Source organism: Hippocampus zosterae, chromosome 11, assembly GCF_025434085.1.
Source record: "Hippocampus zosterae strain Florida chromosome 11, ASM2543408v3, whole genome shotgun sequence".
NCBI classification, from domain to species: domain Eukaryota; kingdom Metazoa; phylum Chordata; class Actinopteri; order Syngnathiformes; family Syngnathidae; genus Hippocampus; species Hippocampus zosterae.
Window position 1 is genome coordinate 12,899,565 of NC_067461.1, and position 16,286 is coordinate 12,915,850.

The following is a 16,286-nucleotide window of genomic DNA, read 5'->3' on the forward strand; positions in this document are numbered from 1 at the left end:
GACGTGTGGGTGTGTGCGTTTGGGCTCCGGAGATCCGTTGATCAGACGACATCGCGACGAACATTTGAGGGGTCCATATTAGTCGTACACTCTTGGTCTTCACAAGACAGACAGTTTTGCTCACCTCCGAAGGACCACAAAGCGTTGATTTGAAATAACCGACATGATGTGAATATGCTCTCTATTCGTTCAAAGTCACCTCAATTTTTATTTCCCAAATAAAAATGTGGAGTTTTGTTGATTAGCAAATTAAATTATTTTAACTTGAAGGCTTGTGCTTAGCTTTCAGGATGTACAAGCGGAATAAGGATCAACATTTCAAAACAGGATTGTCCAGATGCAGAAGGAGGGACAATATACAGGCACGTAAATGACCATAGCCACTGAAGCATCAATTAAACGTGAATCTATCAGTGGGCGGATTTTTTTCCATGGAGCCCAGACAATCAAAGCAGCCTGCTGTTGCAATTTCGTTTACAGTATATCCCTTCCTTTTTCCTTAGAATTGTTGCTTCAGCTTCATTTTGTGTTGAAGCCACCCTATTACTCAACTCAACTGTATTTATAGAGCACTTTCAAACAGTCATCGTTGCGCACAAAGTGTTGTACATGGAGCAACTAATATGCAACAGTAAAGCAACAAATCAGTAACAAAGACGGTAGAGAGCACCAAACATGCTGAGTAAAATACCAAAGAATACATGTGCGTTTTGAGGCGGGTTTTAAAGATGGGCAGCGAGGAGGCTTGCCGAATGTTCAGTGGGAGGTCATTCCAGAGAGAGGGACCGGCAAAGGAGAAGGCTCGATCCCCTCTGAGTCTCAGTTTAGTTCTTGGTACTTCTAATAAGGTCTCGTCCGCAGACCTGAGGCGCCCGGCAGGTGTGTAGGAGCGGATGAGCTCAGAGAGATAAGGTGTCGCGAGGTCATTTACAAATTTGAAATTTTATATCAATTTATTATATAGAAAATTACAACTTTTAGTTCCAAGTAGTAAATCCCCTAAAACCATATTTTTATGTGTGATAAAATCTCAATGCATAACCAGTGTGTAATAATGACTTCAATAATCGTGATCAAGTCATTTGTTTTTATTTGAACATGAATGTAGGAGATTATAAATGAAATGTAATACTTGCCTAAATTTACCTTTAGGTGCGTCCAGGGACGGTTCTGGATCAATTTCACTGAGGGGCCTGGGCAGGGGCCAGCGGTTTTGATGGGGAGGGCACATTCAACCCAGGGCTAAAAAGACAGATTCGATATCTTATTTGACTTTTTATTTCTTCAAACTTTGAAATTGTAGTCACAACATTACAGTGATCAGAATAAAATAGTATTAGGGGGGCTAAAATGAGGGCTAAAATGCAAGAGTAACAATACGCCGTGTCCATCTGTTGAGAATATTCAAGCCAGGGGATGAAAAATTGCAAATACACTGAAGCTAGATGTTTTACATGCATATAATTATCCAAATTTTAGAAGGCAATGTCTTATATAGGGCGGCCCGGTAGCCAAGTGGTTAGCACGTCGGCTTCACAGTGCAGAGGTACCGGGTTCGATACCAGCTCCAGCCTCCCTGTGTGGAGTTTGCATGTTCTCCCCGGGCCTGCGTGGGTTTTCTCCGGGTGCTCCGGTTTCCTCCCACATTCCAAAAAAAACATGCGTGGCAGGCTGATTGAACACTCTAAATTGTCCCTAGGTGTGAGTGTGAGTGCGAATGGTTGTTTGTTTCTGTGTGCCCTGCGATTGGCTGGCAACCGATTCAGGGTGTCCCCCGCCTACTGCCCGGAGACGGCTGGGATGGGCTCCAGCACCCCCCGCGACCCTAGTGAGGATCAAGCGGTACGGAAGATGAATGAATGAATGAATGAATGAATGTCTTATATATTGATCCTGTTAAATAAAAATAAGAATAAAAAAGGAGACTAAAAAAGTTACACGCACACACAGACACGCACACGCGCTCACACACACGCACGTCGTGGTAATTTCCTTCTCTGCGGACTGCTTTTCATTTTCCCGCTCATTTTTAAGTGCTGCAGCGCACTAAAGGGTCCGACAAGAATGTTAAATCACGCACTTTGTTTCCACCTTTCGCTCAGGCGACTCGGCGCGATTGCGTAATCTACACTCGGGGGGGGGGGGGGGGGGGGCACGGGGGGGGGGGGGGAATCAGCGCTACAGGGGCACTGGCCCCCGTTGCCCCCCACCCCCCTCCAGAACCGCCACTGGGTGGGTCCCTGTCTGCCTTCCAGTTGTGGTCATACAAATGTGGTGTCTGCTTTGTTTGCCTCACCTGCACATTGGGAGCCCCTCTCTGACTGAAGCAATACCCCCGCCCCATAAAGAGGCCAGATCATGTCTTGGTCACGTCAAGCTGAAAGATCAACTCACAAACAGGCAAATCCCAGGAAAATTGCTGGACGCTTGAGAGGTGAGGATGACCTCCACTGCAGGTCACCTGGCCCAGCAGCAGGAAAGGAAGCGGCAGTATGCTGTGAAGTTCCACCAACAGGACTATGAGCATCTACGTCAACAGTGTGTGGAGAAGGGACGTCTGTTTGAGGACGACTGCTTTCTGGCTGGGTGCAAGTCACTGGGCTACAAAGAATTGGGACCATACTCATCCATGACCAAAGGAGTAGTTTGGAAGAGACCAACAGTAAGAAGCCATAGAAAATAAACTTAGAAAATTAGGACTGTATTTTGCTGCTGTGAGAGGAAAGAAATATGATTAACACTATTTCGATTTGTCATTAAGGGTTACATTCCAAGAAAGACTCTTTTCAGTCCATTCTCCTGACACTTCATTAGGTACACCCGCCCATAAGTGTTAATGCAGATATTGGTGGGTGGTCTGGTTTTTCCCCACAAGAATGATTGTTTATCACCTTTAGTTCCACTGAATAGAAATATGTCAATGAAGAAGACAAATCTAAACTCAATCATGTGGCTGAGGATGGAGAGTTCTGGTAAATATACAGATTTATGCATTTTATGTCAGTAAAAATAGACAATAAAAGAAAAAGATGAAAATGAAGAGAACTCATTTACCCTACCCCTATCAGGATGTCCTATTTGGACTTCATCAGACCGTTCACCAAGTTGGAGATTTGTAACATGACTCCTGATACACTCAAGAGTGACGACATTGGCCACTGGAACCACTATCAGTTTGAAGGGATGTGGCGAGTCAGATCAACTGCAGGCGGCTACCGCAATCACCCTGGTAACACAGGAATCATGTCCTGTAAATTTTTACTGTATATTTGACATACAGTACTGTGTGTAATGGAGAGCAACCCAACGTACTGGACATTGAATGCTGCTTCATGAGGTCATGAACCACTAGTCACCCCCTCCCCCAAAAAGCAACAAAAAAAAAAACAGGAGGGGTCCATGAATCCAGATCATTCTTTGTTTTTTTTCACAATTTAAAACAGTACCAATGTGTCTTATGAACAAGTGTGTCACACGTTTTTGTGAAAATACCCCACATATCAAGAATTGTATTTTATTTCTTTTTCTTGTCTTACTGAGATCAGCACTGTCTCATGAAACTGAGGCACCCAACATCCCAGCCCATATGGTGCTGAGCATACAATCTCGAGGGTTTAACACAAGGAGGCCCTAATTTCATGATGGTATCACCCCCCCCCCCCACACACACACACACACAGAATGTGAAATGGGGCAATAGTGTATTTGTACACTGTACGACTAATTTCAAAGTGCAATTTTCATTAAGTGATATCATGTTGTGTCAAATTTACCGGAAGTAAAGGTGTTAGCATAGGTAATGTCAAGAAAAATGACGCTTTTCAAATTTTTTTTGTACACTGAGGGCCAAAGACTAGACATTCATAAGATAAGATATCCTTTATTTGTCCCACACTGGGGAAATTTACATACATAAATACATAAACATTGATCAATGTTTCGAAGTGGCAAAAGAATTTTAGTTTGAAGTGTCACCTTTGAATGTTTGCTCCAGTGACATTCGCATCCAACCCTCAGTTTATGGTGCGTCTGGGAGATGTGGACGATGATCTTTTGGGCGGGGAGGATGGATGCACCCTTCTGATGCAAAAAGACGGACACAGGCAGAGGAGGCTCAATCGCAATAATCAAATAAGTGGCTTTGCTAGCTTTGAAGAATTGCATTAATTTGAAGTTGTAACATGAAACAACATTTTGATTGATTATTTGTATTCAATTCTTTTGTCTCTGTCCAGGTCCCAGACGAGGTGTAGTATGTCTTTAGGATTACACTAAAGATGATAAACATTAGAACGTGTTGAGATTCGTCTTGAGCCCAAAATCAAATGAATCATTAGAACGATTGTGTTCTATGTCAATGTGAAGTACAAAGGTCATAACAATGCTCACCTGGGCCCGAATGTTCTGCTGCGTCAGAGAGCTGTGGCTATGAGCAGCACCTTCATCAACAGCCGAGAAGTTTGCAATCGCTTTAGACTTCCTCCAGGCGAATATGTCATCGTGCCCTCAAACCATCTATCCTCACAAGAATCCCAGCTTTGTTCTCAGAGTGTTCTCTGAGTAAAGAGCTTCCAGCAGGTAACGGACTTATCAAAGCGCTGGGTTACACTGCCATCTGGTGGACAAAAGTCAGGAAATCAAGGTCACAAAGTTATTTACACACCATAGAATGTTTCAGTGTTTTAGTTGTGTCTCAGATCAATTAGTAGAACACATGAACAAGTCACTAGCAGACATAAACAAGACAAGATAGGTGGCGTTCGATCGTCACACTTTTTCTGTTACAAACTGACACCGGCCCCCCCATCAGAGAAGGGAAAAGTTATGTGGCCCTCACAGGAAAAGGTTTGGGGACCCCTGATTTAAAATAAAGTGGACGTGCGCTATTCGTGTCGATAGCGAAAGCCAATGAATAGTCAGAATCTGTGTAAAACTGACGGCCATTGAAACGCATTTGGGGAAAAAAAGTAAAATCCCTAAAAAACGGTGTTGGCTGAACTAAAAAAGAAGACAACAATGTAAAACTTAATTCACCACTAAATTTCTATTTCAGTCCATTGGAGGAGGACATTGATGCTGAAACAGAAGAAGTAAGAAGAACACACCTATGTGCCATTGTATAAAATTGAATAACCTACTGGTGCTTTTGAACAAAGCATGACATGGTGTCACAACTATCTGTTACACATGTTCAAAACTGAGTATTCACGATCAACTTCCATTTCATGTCTTGTGATAGCTGGAGGAATTATCAGAAAGTGATCTGGATCTTCATTTCAAGTATCTCTTCAAGCAGATTATCTGATATTTGCCAATCCAATTTGTATCCAAATTAAGCACAGGCCAACTAAACGCTTCTATTTTCGGGGGGGGGGTTGATATGAAAACCTGAACTTTCAACAGAAGGATGAAAGTTCCATATCAGGACTGATGGTATTCTATTCTACAAACCTTGGCGCAAAATCCAGAAATACTTGGTAAATGTCACTCTACTACTCTGATATCATTTGGGCGAACACGCCCGACTGATTTGATGACTCACTGTTCGCTTGCAATAGGAGATCTTTAGGAAACATGACCATGACAACTCTGGCACCATGTGCTCCCATGAGATGAGAGGTGCTGCCACTGAAGCAGGTAAAACATTTGACAAGTAACGCAACCTCACTTCATCACTTAAACCCCATGGTTGAAATATGGCTTTTTAGTTTTGAAGCCAACTTTAGCGTGGGGAAAAAAATCTGCAATTGAAGTATTAATTCCACTGTTGCAGATATGCATTCAGACGAAGAAAAATTGGTTTTTGAACAAACAAAAAAACTTTTGTGTATATATATATACTGTATATATATATATATATGGCTCCAAATGTCATTAACCCAATTAACATCTTGAGATGTGGGAACTATAAGTTTGAAAAAAATGATCCTGACAAGTCGAATCATTACCAGTAATGGTCATGGTGCCAATCAAGCTGGGCAAGGTCACCAAAGGCTCCCCAATTACAAAAAAGCTGTCAATTACCGATACGGTTTGCAAACTCATTATTGCTCAAGATGTCTCGATTATTTTAAATAGTTCTCCAGGCCCGTTTTAGGGGAAGCAGTTTCTTTAAATTTGGAGCAGCTTGAATTTTTTTCTTCACATACCTAAACCTTACATAGATCCATCTGAAGTGCACACCGTGAACATCTGACAACAGTATTGATATCTTAAGTTGGTACAGTATAGTATATCAATACTTACCTGTGATAATTAACGGAAAGACTGACATTTTGTAGCCTTTTTTTATTGCCATTTGAATGACAAAAACACTTTAGCACTGTGCTAAATATACTCGTTTATCAAGGTATAAGACATTCTTGGACATTCATTTTTAATGACTTCAAAAAGGAACCACACCCACTTTTTGATTGTGTTAGTAGGGGATGGTGTACGAGCTATTTTTTAATTCATCTGAAGGGCTCATCAGCATTCTGACTCATTTGTGCTGTTGAGCAGTTAACAGTAAACTGGATAAACCGGCCAGACGGGGGTGGAGCATGTCAAGTTCTTTCACTCACCACAGAAACAAAACAAGCATGGGAGAGGCTGTGCAACTTAACTCGGGTTGCGTGCGACACCATGTAGGATCTCGAGTAATCCACAAGCGCTGACAATGATTTCAGCAGCTTTAAAAAAAATAATGACAAGTGACGGTTGTTTTACTTCCGCAGGTTTTCACATCAACAGTGCTGTAGACCATCGTCGGCCGCTACGCTGATGCTCACTATGCAATCGAGTTTGACAACTTTGTTGGGTGTCTCATTAAAGTGGAAATGCTCTTCAGTCAGCAGTGAAAAAACACAGTTGATATCGATTTTTATCACAGTTCCTATATTCCCTGCATTTTATTCTTGTCTTTTTTTTTCTTCTTTTCCCCAATCAGAAATATTTAAGGCGCTAGACCAAGCAGACTCTGGGAAAATTGAGCTAGAAAAACAGCAGGTACATATATGTACACAGCTTGCTAGTTGGTTGTTATTCTTTGTTTATTCTGTTGTATATTTTCTCTTTCATCATTTTCTTGTCATGTTCTTTTACACTGGCTGTGCCTCCCAATGTACTAGCTGGGGAAGCCACACAAGCAAGGAGTGTGTTTTTTTTTTTTTTTTAGGGGAACCAAATGAATAGCACAATTTTGAAACTTAATTCCATTCCATTCTATTTGTATTTATTTATTTATTTATTTATTTTAAACGGAACTATGCTTGTGATATATATTACTGTATTTCAAAACTAACGTCAACAATATAGGAAAGGCATGGTAAAATGATACTAAAAATGGGACTACCAAGACCAAGCTAAAGAGTTAAATAAAGATTTTGAAGACTTGTGTGGGATATTGAACTGTTTGTTCAATGTTTGGTCAAGCAGTCAACAAAATACAAACTCTACTTACTAACCATGTTTATGTGACAGTTGATGTGGAAGTAAGTTGAAACTAAACCGATTAAATGTCATTTTGGCCCCCACAAAGATAACCGACCACAAAGCTGTGCCAGTGTGTTATGAATTTAACTCCGTCACTCCCAAAAGCGTATTTAGATGTCTTTTCAGATGCCACACATTTAATCTCAGACCCTTTTCAAGTAAGTGAAAAGTGAAGGGCCGGCAATAAGCCACTACTTCATTGTCCTGCAGACTGAAGGTTCCTGAAAGTATTTCCACTCCATCCTGATGCTTGACATTCGTACAAGTGCTACAATGAGTTAAACGTGGCACGGAGCCCAGAGGCATGACAAACAAGGGCATGGCTTCAACTGAGTTTCCTCTATTGTGTATAAACACACCTCAGACATCCAGTCACTTAACCAGACAGTAAGAGCACCTGAGAGGACATCGAAAATGTCTGGCGTTGCAGCTAAACTTCAGCACAACCGGGACAAATCACAAGGCATTGGAAAGAACTCGAATGCAGTGCCATACTTAAACCAGAACTACAAGTCTCTGAAGCAAAGCTGCCTGCAGAGACGACGTCTATTTGAGGATGAAAGCTTTGAGCCACTTCCGGCATCTTTGGGCTTCAATGAACTTGGACCCAGTTCCTATAAAGTACGAGGCATCAAATGGTTGAGACCAAAGGTGGGTACAGCAGTGTTAACGCAAACATTTGCTTGCAGGTTTGCTGCATTCCTGGGCTTCATAGTCTGTGTTTTTAAGGGTAGCAATTATATGAAGATATATTATTTAGTCTTTGAGCATGATTAATAATTTTTTGGTGGGGGGGGGGAGGTTCAAGTACATTTTCTGTCATGATCTCCACTTTTGTTTGGTTTTGTTTATAATAAGTTGAATTTAATTTTTTGTTGTGTTTCTCGTGTGTCCTGTTTTGCTCGTTATGGATTTTTTGAGTGATGGGTCAAGATGTGCTGAGGCTTCGAAGCACGTCGAGCAATCGAGGACAGAATTTCTGAAGCGTGTATCGAAGCATGATTCATTATAGGGAAATGACGGTGTTGATGACGTGTGAAGCCTCGCTGTCTTGTGAAGTGGTTCACGTCTCGGCGCGATTAATGAAATTTGTTTGTTGGAACTTGGCCAATTTCCCATGACAGATACATTTATTCACAGAGTTAAAAAAAAACAAATGAAAATGAACATACGCCTCATAGTACAGCAGTCCAGGGTTCAAATCCGAGCCTTCCTGCGTGGAGTTTGTATGTACTCCCCATGGGATTCCTCCGGTTACCTTCCACATGTAAAAAAAAACAAAAACATGCATGATAGGTTAATTAAACACTCTCACAGTTTTCCCTAGGTGTGAATGTGAATGGTTGTTTCCTGGGCTGGTAACCAGTTCATGGTGTATCAACTACCCAAACAAATGTGATCTAAGGCTCCATTAAGGTGCATGAGACCCCATCTTATATATATATATATATATATATATATATATATAATATATATATATATATATATATATATATATATATATATATATATATATGAGAACCACCAGGCTTCCTTTTCTGTTGCATAGGTTGTAAATGGGAAAGTAAATTTTACATACTTGGCTAATAAGTGTGATTCTGATTACTTTGTTCTGTTACATGCTTAACAATGAAAACATTTTTTTTCTTAGGATATTGTATCGAATCCCAAATTTATCAAGCAAGATGCTACCAGGACTGACATATGTCAGGGAGCACTTGGTAAGACATGCACACACACTCATCTAACATTCCTTCCAAAAACATTGCATGCTTTTAAACTATGGGTTTTCCTACTCTGTTCTCTATAATCAAAACATAAACCTGATTGAATTAATTTTTAGATTTTTTTTTAAAATTAAGCAACACCTTCATCGTAAACGCCTGTGCACTCTTGGGACAAAATACGTTGAGCCGTCTTGTTGTCATGCAACTCTCTATCTATCCCCTGTCTGGAACAAGGCAAATGTAGGTGTGGCTGAATGTTGAATACTTTAAATAGCAGTTGAACGACAAGCCCGGGCAATTACCTTAAATATATGTTTTTGAATGAAACATCAGAGCGAGCGGAGTCTTCTTGTTATTAAAACAGTCAACCTTGTGGTCAGGTGACTGCTGGCTCCTAGCAGCTATTGCCTCCTTGACACTCAACAAGCAGATTTTGTCCCGCGTTGTACCGCATGACCAAAGTTTTGAAGAGGACTATGCTGGAATCTTTCATTTTGAGGTATACACGCGCGCACACACACACACACACGCACGCACGCACGCACGCACGCACGCACACACGCACACACGCACACACGCACACACGCACACACGCACACACGCACACACGCACACACGCACACACAGACACACAGACACACAGACACACAGACACACACACACACACACACACACACACACACACACACACACACACACTGCAATTAACCCTTTCAGGGACATCGGTTACTCCAGTGGACAGCTGATCATGTTATCAGGTTACAGTTTACCATTATGCATGAAAGGGTTAAATAATGTGTACCATAGAGCTGGATAAAAGAACAGTCAGGTGAGCTTATTTTTCCACCTCAAAGGACAAGTCCAGAATATGCCCAACTGGTGTGGTATAAATTGGGCTGGCCCAGAATAAACCCATGAAACTGGAGTAGCTCAAAGAATACATTAATTTCACATACTTGACAAAGGAGATAAAACTGGATGAGGCCAGAATAAACCACAACACTGGAGTAAGAACTGGAATAACCCCAAGGTATGGTTTATTTAGGCCACTTAGGCATATAAGTTGATAGGTGACTTGAGCTAGGCCGTTGTGTCACTGTGACCTTTATCCTGGTTCTGCATTTTCCTATCATTTGTGTACCCTTGCACACTTACCTGTTGGATCCAGCTAAGACTTTTGGGTCATACATTGTCACAGGGGCTAGGGTGAATTTCTTCCGTATCTGTCACACGTAAAAAATGTTTTTGTTGAATTTACTCAATTTTATTTCATCAAGTGTCTGCACAAAATAAAATCATCTGGATCCAGATACATTATTAAGTAGATGTATAGTCTACCGAAAAAATGTATCTGGATCCAGATGATTTTATGAGTAAACTCAACACCATGGGCTCCATGGTGGTGTCTCAGTCTTTCTGGAATGCATTAATAAGTTCAACTGAAAATTTACAATCTTCTGGCAGTTACTGTTTACATAATATTGCAAACATCAGAGACAAAAGAACTTTTCAGTATGATCAGGACTAGACCACAACCCCCATCACACCCCCACGCCCCTTCTCCCAAAGGAATTAAAAGAACCAGGCTCGAATATACGTCTCACTTGCAGGCAAGCAGCTAGACCGCATCCTCTTGCATTTTCAGTTCTGGCAGTTTGGCGACTGGGTGGATGTGGTGGTTGATGACCGCTTGCCCACCAGAGATGGAGAACTGCTGTTTGTCCACTCAGAAGACGGATCTGAGTTCTGGAGTGCCCTGCTGGAGAAAGCCTACGCCAAGTACGACTGACACTTTGGATTTCTTATTTGTGACCATGTTACTTTTTGGATTGCTTTACACCATGATGGTTGTTACTTTTCCTGCTACAGGTTAAATGGATGCTATGAGGCCCTCTCTGGAGGGACCACCACTGAGGGGTTCGAGGACTTCACTGGCGGCATTGCTGAGAGACATGAACTCTCCAAGCCTGATCCTCACCTCTTTAATATCATCAGGAAGGCCCTGGACAGAGGCTCCCTTCTGGGATGCTCCATTGATGTCAGTTTGAGATTCCTGCTGCGTTCCTATTTACATTAGCCGCTATTGTTGCTGAAGTTTCTGTCCAATCCAGATCACCAGTGCAGCTGACTCTGAAGCTGTCACATATCGCAAGCTGGTGAAGGGTCACGCCTACTCGGTGACAGGAGCTGAGCAGGTAAAGAGTCCGCCCACTAGGATTGGTTACGCTTATCACATCAGATAGAACTCCAGGTGGTCAAATAGCAAACACACTTGACAAGATGCTCCATTTCCGTATTAAATGGAGTCACATTTTTATGTGTCAGGTGAAGTACAGAGGAGGCATGGAAAAGCTGATCAGAATTCGAAATCCATGGGGTCAGGTGGAGTGGAATGGAGACTGGAGTGACAAGTGAGTAGGAAACAGAGGCTGCCGAAACCTTTTCAACACACTCTACACAATATCAGACACATTCACACTTAAGCGCTGGCAGATATTTATCTCAATTATATTTCTCCCATCACTAAAATATATCATGGAAAACAACAACAGGCCCGGCAGAAAAATGTTGATGAAGGCGTACTAAACCTGACGCGAAAGGTGGGATGTTGTGTTGTTCAGGACGTCGTCACAAATGGGAATGTCTTCTCAACGGTCTTACCGGAATAAATGAACATGAAATCAAATAAAATTATTCTTTTTTTATAAACTATTTGGCAACTATATCAGTTAGGAACCAGGGTTCGAATAGTTTGCAATATTTTGTTTTACAGTTGACCGATTCCTACATGGGGGTTGCCTGTTGTGTTGACTTTCTTTGATGTTAATGTCGAATCGATACTTTGAAATGGAATGGATGCAGAGACTGAGCAAAATTTTGCCATCCAATGAAAAGCATCAAATTCTCACCTCCCCCAAATTGAGAATTTAAATGTCATTTTCTAGGTCCTCTGTGTGGAGATCTATAAGCGATGAGGACCGCCAGAGGTTGACCAACCGCAGAGAAGATGGGGAGTTCTGGTAATCGATCACACATCACAGTGATTGAAATTCCAAGACCTTATAGCCGATTACGGGCATGCCGTTATTGGATCTCAATAGCTTGTGTGGCTGAACTCAAATACTGTTTCTTTCACTGCAATTGTGACTTTTTTTTGTGCTCATCTTCTTCCTGCTCTGACGACAGGATGTCATTTTCTGACTTCCTGAGAGAATATTCCCGGCTGGAGATCTGTAACCTCACACCTGATGCCCTAACATCGGAGTACAGGAAGTGGGCGGAGATAGAGTTTGAAGAAACGTGGAGAATCGGAGTTTCTGCCGGTGGCTGCAGAAACTACCCAAGTACATGACATGAGTTCTACGATGTATTTTTTGTTTTGTTTCACAATGTTCCATGAGGTTTTTGGGGGGGGGCAAAGGGGTAGAAGATGGTGATACGAAAAGGCTGTTGTTCTATGCTTGCTTAGATACCTTCTGGACAAATCCTCAGTTTGTCATAAAACTAGACGAGATGGATGATGACCCCTATGACGGAAAGGACGGCTGCACATTCATTGTGGGTTTGATGCAGAAGGACAAGCGCCGCAGGAGAAAAATGGGGGAGGACATGGAAACCATTGGCTTCCTCATGTATGAGGTGACCAACACTCGAGGATAAAATAAATTTGACAGTACAAATCATTGGCCCTCTTCTCTTATAGTGGATTTGTTTTTGTCTTTTTTCCAGCTCCCTAAGGAGGTACGAGCACAAAAAAAGCAGACACTTCACAAATCTATCTGAAACACTTGCTGCTACGGTCATTGAAAATATTGCACCAGTGTTACATTTTCACATCGCAAGGAGTAGACCCACCCTCATGTGAATTTTCTACACATCACTTTCTAGTACTGGGGCGCCAAGCAAGTGCACCTGAAGAAAAATTTCTTCTTGGCTAATCGCTCAGCTGCGCGCTCTGAGACCTTCATCAATCTCCGGGAGGTGTGCAGCCGTCATCATCTACCCCCCGGGGAATACCTCATCGTTCCCTCCACCTTTGAGCCCAACAAGAACGGAGACTTTTACATAAGGGTGTTCTCTGAGAAACCGGCGAACTTTCAGTATGTATAATTAAGGCACAATTTTTTGTCCCTAAATGAATGCTCACAGAAAACGTCCTTTAGTGTTAAAACCTTTGCCTTTCTTTAGGGAGATTGACGATCCAGTTGACTGCCATGTTGAACAGGTAAAATCATTTCACCGCCATAGTTTTGCTCAGAATGCCAAAGATCGAAATCATGACATTTCTACTGTCAATATTTACTTATGGTCATCCTTAGATTGATATCGATGAAAGCGATATTGATGACAGGTTCAAGAGACTGTTTGGACAGCTGGCCGGACATGTGAGTCATCAGTATTTTAATGTTTCAACTCGAAGTACTTTATAGAATACAGTTTTTTTTCCTCTTTCTTGCGGATAAATGAAAGCATAAAACATAAACATTCCAATCCGACTCTTAGGATGTGGAGATTTCTGCCTTTGAGTTGCAGAGAATCCTCAACAAAGTGGTGGGAAAGCGTAAGAGAAAAGAATCATTTGTGTCCAAACAGGTTTTATAAACACAGTTATCACCGTCTGACACCAAGAACTTGATCGCTGTTCCATTTACAGGCGGAGACATCAAAACTGACGGGTTCAGCCTGACTACGTGCCGCAACATGGTCAATCTGCTTGATGTATCCTTTGGATTTAGCCATGTTTCCAACAAGTTGGATCCTTACTAATTCCCAATCTGGCTTGTTCCCATCAAAAGCACTTGATTTTCAGTTTGTCTTGTCATCATTAGCTTGCATTGAAGGAAGAATTGTTTGTAGATTAACTTTAACAATCTCTTCAAAGAAAGATGGAAGCGGCAAACTAGGACTGGTGGAGTTTAAGATTCTGTGGACCAAGATTGAAAAGTTTTTGGTAACCTTTATTATTATTTTTTTGTGTTATGTCCATTTACAGACCACAGCACTATATACACCTCTAATAAATATGTTGCCTTTACAGAAAGAGTTAATGCTCAGTTTAGACTGAGATGTATAACAACACTGCATCGTAATTAGAAGTGTTCATGAGATTCTGTGTGATGCAGTCCTGTTCTACACTAACAACTATTTCCACACTATAAAACAGTTAAAATATCGTGCAGCCACAGTTAAAATGAAATATTTGATCTTTTATTGGTTCTCATTCAATTTTGTTGTATAATGTGGTGGTTAGAGATCTTTCATATTTACTGGTTGTTAGAATGGTGGTTGCAGTTAACAAGCTGTTTGGTTCTACCAATAGGACATTTACCGGGAAAAAGATGCTGACAATAGCGGATGCATGAGCTCTGCCGAAATGCGGTCAGCTGTGGAAGTCGCTGGTGAGTCCATTTTAAATAATGTAGGATCATGTTTTGTCAACAATATAAATTACCAGTCAATCTAATGTACAAAACTTCACATAGATTCCGTTTAAGCATGTGTGGTTTGTGGCTGGTGGATTTTTTTTTTTAACATTTATTTTAAATCTGATGTTGCACTTTTGCAGGTTTCTCACTCAACAACGCCTTGCACCAGATCATTGTTGCTCGCTACAGGGAACCAAACTACACCATAGACTTTGACAACTTTGTGTGCTGCCTAATCCGCTTAGAGTCGCTTTTCCGTGAGTCTGCCCTCTCAAAATTTTTGTCTAAAATGTTATGGTATAAATATGCAGTAAAATTGCATCAATATCCAAGCACATTTTTAAAAACAATTCAATGCAACTTTCCTTTCCCAACAGATGCATTCAAATCCATAGACAGCGGTTCTGGTGTGATAGAATTGAATTACTTTCAGGTATGAGGCGCTTGGGGATGGTGGGATGAAAATATGAAGAAACATTTGACAATAACATTTTTTGTGCTTGTGTTCTTTGCTTATTTTTCTTCCCAGTGGCTGGAATTATCCATGTTGTAGAGGAGCTGCTCAGACTGAAGATACAAAAAAAAAAAAATGAATGAAAAGAATCACCACCACCACCAGCAGCTGCTCTTTAAGTTGGAGTTTGCAGTTTTAAAACCACTAGGAAAACTCGAATGTATCCTGCATCCAGGTTATTTTTCGGTGTCTGTGTCACGAGCGCGATTCTCACACTTGCTCGTTCATCATGGCATGCACTGATGAAAATGCAGTTGTGATGGACAAAATGGCCGCGCTCATACTCAGCAAACATTAGCACTGTAAATAAGCCAACGTTAACCACGACTGCTACATTGGTAGCAATACTTATTCATATTCATTATTAAAATTAGAACACTTAATGTTGTCCTTTTGAAAGTGTATTGTTAGGAATTAATGAAAAATTAATTACAAATCAAAAACGAGTTAAAGATTACCTGTCCAACAGCAACGTTGCTATTTTGGCGCTTCTTCAGAATCCTGCCTGAGGTTCCTTGAGGACCCTTGTTTTGGCTCGTCTCATCTGTACTTGTTAGAAAATAAGGGATGGGCCTTTTTTTTCCTTTTATAATTTCTCAGAGGTGGATATTTCCCCATAGTTTCAGCAAAGCTCTTAAAGCCCCAGCTAATAGACCAGAATGAGTCTGCGGGGGTGTGCCGGAGAGTAGCAAAAAACGTGGCGCAAGTGGACGTCAAATGATTGACACTTTGTCCTATAGGTGACGACGTCTGTCTCACGTTGGTGGTTCTTCCTTCGGTGTAGTTGTTTCAGATGAAATAGGTATAAGATGGGGTCAGATAGTGATTATTATTATACTTTTTTTCCACAGATCACTTTTTACTAATACAATATTGTCCAGCTGAAACCGACAGTTTTAACAAATATAACTGAAAGGTTGAAACAAATATGGCAAGGATTTTTTTTTAACTGCAGACTACCCCTTTTAATGAATATTTGGTTTGTTTTTGAATCCATTATCCTTTGGATATGGTTTGTGACTTAATTTGAGAGAACATTATTAGTTACTCTACAAAGTACGCAATGTACCACAATATTATTCCGTTTATTCAATAAAGATATTTTGAGAGCTTCATGTCATGTTTAAGACTCAGTTTAACTTTGCA

General features: G+C 41.1%; 2 protein-coding genes across 2 annotated transcripts; both read left to right on the forward strand.

Annotated features, from left to right (window-relative positions):
* The first annotated feature begins 2,440 nt into the window (after window positions 1-2,440).
* Window positions 2,441-7,688, forward strand: LOC127610793 (calpain-2 catalytic subunit-like). The gene is given in 15 exon segments (XM_052081234.1): window positions 2,441-2,662; window positions 2,911-2,972; window positions 3,069-3,229; window positions 3,995-4,173; window positions 4,236-4,247; window positions 4,366-4,509; window positions 4,511-4,578; window positions 5,054-5,090; window positions 5,240-5,374; window positions 5,415-5,477; window positions 5,559-5,637; window positions 6,717-6,738; window positions 6,740-6,828; window positions 6,929-7,102; window positions 7,684-7,688. Coding segments are annotated over 15 exon segments (1,452 nt in total).
* A 143-nt stretch (window positions 7,689-7,831) lies between these two features.
* Window positions 7,832-16,255, forward strand: LOC127609975 (calpain-2 catalytic subunit-like). Its single transcript, XM_052079607.1, has 21 exons — window positions 7,832-8,124; window positions 9,125-9,194; window positions 9,581-9,699; window positions 10,846-10,979; window positions 11,070-11,238; window positions 11,312-11,395; window positions 11,526-11,611; window positions 12,146-12,220; window positions 12,387-12,544; window positions 12,670-12,839; window positions 12,930-12,941; window positions 13,089-13,300; window positions 13,389-13,425; window positions 13,520-13,585; window positions 13,704-13,761; window positions 13,855-13,919; window positions 14,083-14,151; window positions 14,521-14,599; window positions 14,767-14,883; window positions 15,004-15,059; window positions 15,156-16,255. Exons 1-21 carry the CDS (start codon window positions 7,888-7,890, stop codon window positions 15,177-15,179), a joined length of 2,097 nt encoding a protein of 698 aa, XP_051935567.1. The 5' UTR covers window positions 7,832-7,887; the 3' UTR covers window positions 15,180-16,255.
* The last annotated feature ends 31 nt before the right edge of the window (window positions 16,256-16,286 follow it).